This window comes from Lynx canadensis, chromosome D1, assembly GCF_007474595.2.
Source record: "Lynx canadensis isolate LIC74 chromosome D1, mLynCan4.pri.v2, whole genome shotgun sequence".
Taxonomy (NCBI): Eukaryota; Metazoa; Chordata; class Mammalia; order Carnivora; family Felidae; genus Lynx; species Lynx canadensis.
The window spans coordinates 12,267,420-12,278,365 of NC_044312.2; the positions used below are offsets into that span (position 1 = coordinate 12,267,420).

The following is a 10,946-nucleotide window of genomic DNA, read 5'->3' on the forward strand; positions in this document are numbered from 1 at the left end:
GGGCAGGTAAGTAACAAGGTTGGGGGTGGGAGGGGGAGAGGCAAAAAGAGGAAAGATCTGTTTGAAAAAGTATATGTATACATGTATAAATAGATAACCTTATCTCCCTTGACCAAACAAAGTAAGAGACTTCTTTCTCAACCAGGCGGTTCGCAACTAATCCAAACTCAGGAAATAACTCTGTGAAACGAATAAACTTAGTTCTGAAAAACATGCGCGTCCAGTAACATCCGAAAACACGTGGCGGGGGTGGGGAAAGCGGTCGGAACACCAGGCGAGACTCCAAATACCATCATCCCATTCGGCAGCTAAGCCGGGCTGCTCACGGCGAGCCGGCGCACTGGATGCTGGGACTTGTGGTTTTCGCTCCTGCGCCTCCCCGCGGGTTTGCGACGTTTAGCGACCATCGCGCCTGCGCCAGCGCCGGCTGAGAGGTTGGGGCCGTGGCGGCTCGTGCCGGGTGATGCTAGGCGGCTCCCTGGGCTCCAGGCTGTTGCGAGGTGTGGGTGGGAGTCGCGGGCAGTTCGGGGCGCGGGGTGTCCGCGAAGGTGGCGCAGCCATGGCGGCAGGGGAGAGCATGGCTCAGCGGATGGTTTGGGTGGACCTGGAGGTGAGTGCGGTCGGCGGGGCGGGGGAGGGGGGGGGTGAGGGGAGGCGAGTGGGGTTCGGCGCGGAGACCGAGTAGCTGAGCCTGTCCGCGGACGGCGGCGGGTCTCTGGGTCTCAGGTGTGGCAGGTGAGCGCCGCCGGGCTGCGGGCTGCGCGGGGCAGGTCGGCAGGCTGGACTCCTGCGGGTGTTGGGGACCGTGGTGGACTTGTGGGGTGTCTTTTCAAAAGGGAAGAGTCATCCATATGGCTGCATCCCGCCCCCTCCCCCCGCCCCAACCCCCGAACTCCGCTCGGGTGTGACCTCCCTGACGCTTTGGTCCTTCTGGGCTTAGGGTCACCGGGGTGGGGGGTTGGGGCAGCGGCTGTGCCAGCCTCCACACTCCCCTTCCGCAGCCTTATGGGACCCTAGGTTGTTCGAGCTGGACGGGACTCCGGAGATGACTCAGCCTTACCTCTCATTCCATAAAGGAGAAAACTGAGGCCGAGAGAGAGAGTTCGTCCCATTCAAGGTCATGCTGTTAGGGTCTCACTTGGGACTAGAACCTACTTTTGATCCCTTTAGGTTTTCCAAACCCATGCCGACGACTCCCCCCTCCGCTGAATCTGAGTTTTCTTATATATGAAAGGGGGGGGGGGGCGGGAGGAGTGGTGGTTAATAACCGTGCTTTCTCCATTAGACTGTGGTCAAGATCAAGTGGTGTAATTAATGTGAAAACTTTGTAAGCTGCAGAGATGTGGCGATGTGAGTTGCCTAACTCTTGACCAAATTGAATGGTGTCAGCCCTCAATTTTGCTGACTTTTCATCTGTCCTACAGTAGAACTGGGGTGCCTCACATAAAGTAGGCCCTTGGTAAATATTTATTGAATAAATGACTCATGTTTAGTGCCTGGAGGGCTTGCCCGGGAAGCATTATTGTCTCTTTTATCCTGGCTATGGGAGATGAATGGACTATGTTTGGGGGGATTCCAGTTAAATAAAATTGGGTGAAATAGAGAGTTGGTTCTGTGTGTGTTACATATTTACTTTTGATTGCAGATGACAGGATTGGACATTGAGAAGGACCAGATTATTGAGATGGCGTGTCTGATAACTGACTCTGATCTCAACATTTTGGCTGAAGTAGGTGATGCCGTGTAATACAGTCATACAATTTGGAGTGTATTGGAAATCTAAATTGTTGTTTCCTCATCTCTTTATGTGGAAAATAGGAAACCTGAGGGCCATATATAGGTTAAGTTCCAAAGTAATATGCTAGGTCATGGTAGGGTTGGTTGTAGAACCGAAGTAGTCTCTCACAACCTATTTAGTTTTCAATATTCCATGCACCAAATGGCAAAGGGAATTGCTCTCGTTTACTGAGACCCTACTGTGCACCACACACATTTCTGACTGCTTTACGTGTACGTACTCTCAGTCCTCACAGCGACTGCGAGGTAGGAGATTACCCTCATTTTCTAGAGGAGGGTGTTTTGGCAGGGATCTTGGGTAATTTGCCCAAGGCCACCTGGCTTGTTATTGGGGGGAGCCAGGAGTTTCACCCAGGCATTTGAAGTAAAGAACTTGTAACCAACCAGACAACCAGCTGTTGTCTCATCAGGATTAGTGCCTCATGCCAAACTGTCATCTTTGTATCATCACCTTAATTTTAACTTGAGTCTGTATGTCCACTCTCGGCCTTCTCCACTAGGATGTGTGGTTACCTAGATCTATATTCAGATTTTAGAATTTGGTGATGCAGAATTGGCATATTCTCCTATTGATATATTGGGCATGATTCACATGCTGCTTTTAACCGAAACATTAAGCAAAACAACACACCTGTTGCCCTTTGGCCCCTTGTGAAGCATTTGAGAAGTGTGGGAGAGAGCTTCTGATTGGTAGACGGTGAAATCCTGCTCTTGAATTGGTCCCTGGTCTCATAGTGTCAGCAGTTTCAGAGGTAGTAAGAAACTCCAGGAACACAGTAGGGATGCTTGTGGAAAAGGCGGTTCTGTTAAAGTCAGTTCCCGGAGGGTGGTAGTGATGTGCTACTGACATTGGATACATTTCATAAATCTCCAGTAAGACCTCTACTTATCTTGGTAGGTAGAGACGGGAGAAGGCATTTATAGATGAATTACTACTTTAGTGGAGTACCAGGCACACATCCTGGAGTACCTCTTGATACATCAGCTGGAGGAGAATCATGAGACTTTGTGTTTCTCATCATAACAACTAGCTCTTTTTTTTTTTTTTTTTAACTTTATATAAATACAGTTCTGTGTTTTGGGTTTGGTTTTTTTTTTTTTTTTTTTTTTTTGTCACTTGGAATTTACTGCAAATGAATAGTGAAGCGAAGTGTCTTTATTTTGTCAGCCCTCCTTACTCTTGGCTGAAGAAGAGTTTTTCCCTTAGTCTGTTGATATAATGCGAAATACTGACAGTTTAATGGACCAGTTAGTTAATATGTACCCTGGAGGAAATTTGGGTCTGTATTCACACAGCTGCAGATGACTGTGGCATTTGTAAATAGACTCAGTCAGATGAGGATAAGAATGTTAAAAAAAAAAAAAAATGCTTATGGACTGTTGGCACTTAAGTGTCATTTCTGTGGAAAATACATTTTATTTTTGTATATGAGTCTGAGGAAAAAGTTTTATGCTGGTAGAGGAAAAAACATCCTACCCTGAAAATTTTTCTGTAGATAGTTCAGGGTTCTGAGCCGGGACCTAGAATAAGTTATAGAGCCTTAGATTAATAGTTTGCTTTTCCCATCAGAGTTTGTTAGAATTGCTTTTTTGTTTGTTTAATGCTTGTTTTTTTTTTTTTAAACAATAGGAGGGTTTTGTGTGTGTGTGTGTGTGTGTTGTGTGTATGTGTTTTAATATATGTAATCAGTGAATTTTTTGCTTCTTGGAGATTGCCTTTACCAGTTTTCTTGTTTGGCTGAAAGTCCTTGTTAGTTGTAAGATGTCTAATAGTCAAATTCTAGCCTTTTCTCTCAGTGATTACAAACTATTTTTACCACTGTAATTGTAATAATACCTTGGATTCATAGAGTACTTTTCTTCCAAAAAGCTTCAGAAACTTTGGTATCTATAATTTCTTTTATCCTGTTAAGCAGCCCTTTGAGGGAAGGGGGGCGGTTTGTTATCTCCATTGTACAGAGAAACGACGCCCAAAATGACCTGTTTTAATGCCACAAGTGAGACTTCTGTTTCTGCTGGGACTGTGTCTGAGACACTCAGAAGTTGAATGTTAGAGGGCCACGTGTTTTTTTTCCCCCCAGATGTTACCAGTTACCCTTTTAACTTTTTGATATAAAAATATCATTAAAATTCAACAGTGTAACTTTATCTAAAGTGTATGTCTAGTCAGCTGTTAGTTTTTTGCCCCGTTCTGCTGCTGCCTCCTACTTCCCAAACTCTGTGTATTTTCTTGATACTTTGTATGCATATACAAATGTGTGTATTTTTATTTGTTTTTATCCAGCGTAAATGAAATCACATGCACATACTTGCTGTTGCACAATTTGCTTCTTTCACTTGGCAATATAGACACTTTCCAAGTTGAACTCCTAATTAAAGGTTGGCAAGCTTTGCTAAAAAAGACTGAATAGTAAATATTTTAGGCTCAGAGTGCCATATACCTGTCACATGTTTGTTTGTTGTACAACTCTTCGCGATGTAAAAATCATTCTTAGCTCACTGGTAAAAAAAAAAAAAAAAAAAAAAAAAAAAAGAAAGAAAAGAAAAAAGCCAAAGGTCAGGGCTGGGTTTGCTGACCTTTGATAGGCAACTACTGTCTTCTTATTAGGCATTTCACTCATCTGAGGCATGCATGTGTGTGTATGTGCGTTTGTGTGTGCGTGCGCACGCGTGTGTGCATTCCTTTTCGCCATCGTACACAGTGCTGGCATGAATGAGGACCACTTAACAGAGAAAACAAAGGGCCCTCATCTCTTTCTCTGCTAGCTGTGTGTTTAATCCTCACAAAGTGAGGTTAGACTTTACCTCAGACACCAAGGTTGTCCCTGTTGATTCTGGATGACTAATGGCTTTTCCCATCCACAGGGTCCTAACCTGATTATAAAACAGCCAGATGAGTTACTGGACAGCATGTCAGATTGGTGTAAGGAGCATCATGGGAAGGTAACATTACCAAATAACAGGAGTGCTGCTTTGGGGATCAGTAACAAGCGTGTTGCTCCCACATCTGAATCCTATACCATTGTTGGATGGGATTGTAAAAAGGGTTAGAGGAAGATTGCTTGGCAAGCCTGGGAGACCACTTGCTTGTTTACCTGTCATCTCTGGGACCTGTCGAGATCATCTTCTCCTGAATGTTCTCTCTTTTCCTCTCCTGCATTCAGTCTGTCGCGAACGCATTGCGGATTGTCAAGTATTGCTCAAGTCAGTCTTTTGGATAAGGTTAGACGTCAACTCTCAGAAAAGGGGGAATGCTGCTCTCCTGTTCATAGTTGTTTCTTCCCAGAGCTTATATCCTCGGACTCTGAGCACCGTCTTTTCTGACTGTGTGGAAATGCTATTAACAATCAGGAACATAGCCTTTTGGGCCTGGATTCTTTAAGAAAAAAAAAAAAAATCAGTGCAAGGATGGCAGTTTCACTTTGAACTTGAGCTTTACGAATAGTCCATCTGTGGTTATATTTGCCCATTTTAGAAGTGAAGTTTCATTTCTGGATGCCTTTGAAAACTGACTTGATGTGTTTCTGGTGGGGGCTGGGGATTCTCTCTTGCAGTCTGGTCTAACCAAGGCAGTGAAGGAGAGTACAATGACATTGCAACAGGCAGAGTATGAATTTCTGTCCTTTGTACGACAGCAGACTCCTCCGGGGCTCTGTCCGCTTGCAGGTAAAATCCGATCCTATGTATATCTCGTAGATAGTCTTCCATTGTGGTAGTTCAAGAGACCGCAGTTCCAGAAAGATCCACTAAGACCATCATGCCTTCTACTTACCCTGATTTAGAGTATACATCTTAATTTTGTGTTCTGTTTTCCTTGTGTACGTTATAACATGAGTATTGGAAAAATACCCTGAAACCCAGTGTGAGATCGAGGGTACACAGACTTAATAAAATTTTCCCTCCTATTTTTACTATGGGAAATTTCATATGTGCAGAAAAGTGGGATTTATAATGGTTAACCTTGTGCCATGTATGTTTTGGACATTTGAAAGTAAATTGCAGGCATTCTGAAACCTCATTTCTCAATACTTCATTAAGCATTTCCTTTTTTTTTTTTTTAACATGAAATTGATTGTCACATTGGTTTCCATACAACACCCAGTGCTCATCCCAACAGGTGCCCTCCTCAATGCCCATCACCCACTTTCCCCTCCCTCCCATCCCCCATCAACTCTCAGTTTATTCTCAGTTAAGTATTTCCTAAGAATAGGGATGTTTTCTTCGGTAGCCACAATGTCATTATCACATTTAAGGTAATTAAAAATAGTTCAGTAACATCATTTGATATCTAGTCCACGTGGAAACGTCTAATTGTTTTTGAACCAGTACTCAATCAAGACTCATGCACAAGTTTACCTGTTTCTCCCCGCCCACCCTTCCCCCCTCATCCCCCACCCCATGTGACATTGACTTTTTAAAGAGACCAGGCCAGTTGTAGGTTTTGAAAGCACTGCCATTGTCAGAGGACAGTTAATGGTCTGTGGAGATGCGTTTGTATTTGTATATGTGAATTGATGTGATAGCTTATGCTTTCCTTGAATTTCATTAAAAAGTTCTGACATTAAGTACTAGAGCATAGGTTGTATATGTAATCTCCCTCTAGCTAGTGTCGTTGGTGTCTATTTTAAAGTACGTATTTAAAATTTAGTGTTTTTAATATAAATTACTGTATGGAAACATGAATATGGATATGATTTGTTAAAATTGGAATGTGAATAAAGGTTTATTTACTTAATGTGATTCAGTTAAGTTTTTAGTGTTAGTAGTGTGGATTTCATGACACGGGAGAAAATTTGCACATCTGGTATGATCCGAAAAAGTAACGAATAGATGTGTGTGTTAAGTATGTGGAGTGGTAGATTTATCTTTTTTTTCCGGAGAGAGCCATTAATAAATTTACCTTGAGCCTGACTAAGTACTCAGAAATCTGCGCTTGTAACCTAATCACATGCCCTCAAACCTGATTTAGAGATTTTGAGATGCTTTTAGGAATTGTTTAAATTAAAAAAAAAAAAAATCCTTTCCATTTCAAAAATAGTTAATGAGTTTTTATATCCTGTTGTATATTGCTAGAAATACACAGATGCGGTATGCTTGGTGTCTTTCTAGGAAATTCAGTTCATGCAGATAAGAAGTTTCTTGACAAATACATGCCCCAGTTCATGAAACATCTTCATTATAGAATAATTGATGTGAGCACTGTTAAAGAACTGTGCAGGTAAGGGCTATATTTAGGATCCATTGAATTGCCCCATTTAGCATGTTTTAATTGAGAATTTGTGGAAAGTAATTGAAGAGAACTCTAGAACTTGAGGGTGCCAGGTGGGTGTGCAACATTGTCCCTCGCTCGCTGGGACAGTTCCTTCATTGATTCTGGACTGGTAAGAATTGCGAGGAATGATGCCAGAAATCTTCTGTATAAATTTCGTTAGTTGAGAAAACGTGTTGAGCACCCATCCTGTGCCACGTGTTGGCCTGTGTGCTGGGAACATACAGATGAAAAGCCTTTAAATAGCTTAGAATCTAGTGGGGTGACAGATGTGTAAAGCACACACCCTCCAAATATACTCTTTGATGACTCCTGTCGTGGAAATGTGCATAGAGAATATTGAGGGCCCAAGGGGGAAGGAGCCCTGAAATGTACCGGATTGAGGAATGGGAAGTCAGGGAAAGCTTTGCATAGGAAATAGGTTTTAAGTTGATATTTAAAGAAGAGTGGACGTTTTCTAGGCATCTAGGTGAGGTGGGAAGATTCTTTAGAATGGGCACAAGTATGAAGAAATAGAGGCACAGGAAGATACGGGCAAAATATAGTTGAGGCCTTACAAACAGTTCACTAATGCTGGAGGGCAAAGCATGATGTTTGGCAAAGGTGGGAGGTGAGGCCATTTGCAAAGGGCTTGTATGCCTTGCTGAGATGGTTAACATTGTAAGGGATGGGTTCCTTTAAAAAAGTTCAAGTAGAGAAATGAGTGATAACAATTAGATCATTCTGATTAGAAGGTGGCAAGAAAAGAGGGAGATCAGAAAGGAGGCTTTTCCCTCATCTTGGAGAGAGGAGAATGAGCAAGGGAAATGGCATTGGGTGGCAGAGAAGGGTACGGAGATAAAATACCTGAGAACATCCCTTGGCGAACGAAGGAGTGGGGGAAAGAAGAGCGGTAAAGCAATTCTAGTGTTTCTGGTTTGGGCAGTTAGGCAGTTGATGGAACTGTTCAAAGATAAAGGGGAAGATAGGGAAAGCCGATCTGGTGGATGGGAGAAGGGAGGCCTTGAGGATAAGCGTGGTTTTATATATGTTGATTAGAAGTGTGATGTCCAGCAGGTGGTTGGCTATCCACGACCAACTGGGGGAGGGCTGAGATGGTGTGAATCTAGGAATCGTACACATTGACGAGCTTGCCTAAAGAGAATATCTAGGGTGAAGCGTGGGTGGAAGAGAGCGTCCCAGGCAAGGAGGCAACGTGATAGTTGACCCAAATGCCTTTTTCCATGTTGATAAATTGCTTGAAGGAGGTACTTACCCAGTATATTTGAGACAGTTTCCTTTGAGAGTTCCGTTTTTGCTGTGTATAGACGCTGGTATCCAGAAGAATATGAGTTTGCACCAAAGAAGGCTGCTTCTCACAGGTAAGTTTGGGTCCTTCCAAGAGCTTGGCTGTCTGACAAGCACATAAGTCTCGAACTCCTGGCTGCCTACAATAATGTCTGTTCTCTGCTCTTGTTTTCTTGGGGGAAAAATAAAGGTCCACCAGCATAAAGACAACTTTCTTTTGCTAAGATGATCTGGAGCTCTGTTCAGGATTCTGTTATTCCATTCTGAGATATGTAGCATCGTATGTCTTTATTGCAGTTTTAAAACTTTTGGATAGCTTAGTGTGTAGGTATGATGAAACAGTCTATAATCTTTCTAGTAATGAGCAATATTAATATTCCTCCCAGCAAGAGCATGAACTTGTAGCCATTTGAAATTCATTACAACACTTTGTGGACAGTTGTATTAACATAGCCTAACTTTGATACTTTTTAGTTTTTCAGATCCTTTCTTTTATGTCTATAGACTTAGGCCCCGGAACCAAAGAAATTGAAGATCTTGTTTGTCTAGTGTCCTGTACTTACTGGCTCTTTAAAAAAGTTTTTTTTTGTTGTTGTTGTTTGTTTTTTTTAATTTTGTCATCATTCAGGAGGAACATAAAATTTTGACGGGGGATTTAGCAGGCAGCTTCTAAGGGCAGCACTTGGTTCATTCCTTTATGGAGTCCCCACCATGTGCCACGCCCAGTTTTAGGCAAACAGACAAATCCCTGCTCTAGAGAGTGTGGCGTTCTAGTGTTTTTTGGGGGGTAGGGATTAAATGGGCTACAGCACAATAATACATAATACAGGTTTAGAATACCTTATCTGAAACAGGGTTTGATGTCTTTCAGATTTCAGATTTTTCAAGCTTTACAAAGGTAATAGTGTATCTGTAGTGGTTACGATTATATAACATGCCTAACAAGGTCAGAGGAAGCATCCCCTGATCAAACACATCAATGTTTCTGCAGTGAAACATAGGGATATTCACACCAAATAGCCTAACTACTGAGTATGAATAGTTTTGTATCAAGATTAATCAGGTTTTGCCACATAGTGAGTCATAAAAGTACTTTGGGTTTTAAGATCTTTTATGGACTTAAGTGTTGTGGATAAGATGTTGTATACCTTGATTTAGTCAGAGGCTTTATTTTTGATGGTTTCAGCTGTCCACTGGATATCCAAGACCTGGGAAGAAAGCAGAACTGTTAGGTTAGCCACAATAACCGCCGTGAAACTCCTGCTCTAACGTTTGTGCAGTTTATTCTCTAGAAGAGGCCCTTGGCTTATCATTCAGGGCTTACTGATTGACCTGCACACTGTTCTAATAATCTCGGTTACCCGATTTCTCAGGCTACGACAGACGAGAAACAGCATGTTGGAGGAGAAGAGAGGCTGTTAGATGGAGTCAGGCTGCCACTGGTTATAGCACAAATCTCCACCAGAGAGAGAAGTAGATCTTTTATGGTTAGGTGCTGTCTGGTGATCGATGTGCATTATGACTGAGTCACGAGTTATGTTTGAGCATGCCAGTATATATTTGGTGTAGGGATGTCATTAAGTATTGCACAGTGTTTCCCAGACTTTGTTCCATGAGCTGTTAATGAGTGTTCCACAAATGTGGCCGATTCAGTTTTAGAAACACTGTGTATGTAGTACAGCCTCCCTTTGGAAATTCGCGGCACACATGGGTACATGAAATGCTTTGCAAAGAAGTTCAGACAAGGAATACTTGACCTAGATTTTCAACTAAACTTACTTGACCCCAGAGTTCTTTTTTCCCCATGGAACCCCCCACCATTTTCTAGGACAGTTTGGGAGACTTTATCATCGGATATATTTTAGAAAAATATTTTTAAGCAAACTTATTTTTTATTAGATGAAGCCCTTAAATTTGCTTTATTGAAATGTTCCTCTTCTTAATGATATCAGATAGTGGCATTTACAGTAATACCTGTTCTTAAGTTCTTTAGTCCATTGCTCATAACCTCCGTGGACATTTCAGTTCAGCGTGATGTGTTTGCTTGTAGGGCACTGGATGACATTAGCGAAAGCATCAAAGAGCTTCAGTTTTACCGCAATAACATCTTCAAGAAGAAAACAGATGAGAAGAAGAGGAAAATTATAGAAAATGGGGAAAATGAGAAGACCGTGAGTTGATGCCAGTTCTCACACTGCCAGCACGTAGTTCTCTGGAAAAGCAGCTGCTGGCGGTTTTGTTTCATTTTGTTTTCTGTTCCTGCTGATTGCTTGGTACAGCGCCTTCTTTCAGTTACCTTGCGTCTCCAGATTATCCAAACAGACAGCACCTGAAATCTTACTTTTCCCCTAACACTCTGTTTTCATTTATGACACAGCAGCTCCTTTGTAAGTACCGGGTCATGTCCATCCCTTGGTACATATCTGCATTTGCTTTTAGACCATTTCTTTTGTTTAAAATAATAATAATAAGAAGAAGAATAATAAAGCTAGTTCTATTGAAATGCAAACCTTTTTGTACCATCTATTCTTTCATAGTTTGATTACTGGAAAATGGTGGCGTTTTCTAAGTGGTATGGCTAATGTTTCAATTC

At 42.2% G+C, this 10,946-nt stretch overlaps 1 protein-coding gene across 1 annotated transcript; it reads left to right on the forward strand.

Annotated features, from left to right (window-relative positions):
* The first annotated feature begins 424 nt into the window (after positions 1-424).
* On the forward strand, positions 425-10,862 carry REXO2 (RNA exonuclease 2). Its single transcript, XM_030331896.1, has 7 exons — positions 425-610; positions 1,646-1,729; positions 4,663-4,740; positions 5,352-5,463; positions 6,907-7,015; positions 8,374-8,427; positions 10,404-10,862. The coding sequence occupies exons 1-7, from the start codon at positions 464-466 to the stop codon at positions 10,531-10,533; spliced, it is 714 nt and encodes a 237-aa protein (XP_030187756.1). The 5' UTR covers positions 425-463; the 3' UTR covers positions 10,534-10,862.
* Positions 10,863-10,946: the final 84 nt, after the last annotated feature.

Excerpts from the sequence above, each read along its gene's own strand:
- REXO2 (XM_030331896.1), top strand. The coding sequence starts at position 464 with ATGCTAGGCGGCTCCCTGGGCTCCAGGCTGTTGCGAGGTGTGGGTGGG. Across the intron at positions 1,730-4,662 it reads ATCTCAACATTTTGGCTGAA|GGTCCTAACCTGATTATAAA; the intron begins GTAGGTGATGCC and ends TCCCATCCACAG. Across the intron at positions 4,741-5,351 it reads GTAAGGAGCATCATGGGAAG|TCTGGTCTAACCAAGGCAGT; the intron begins GTAACATTACCA and ends TCTCTCTTGCAG.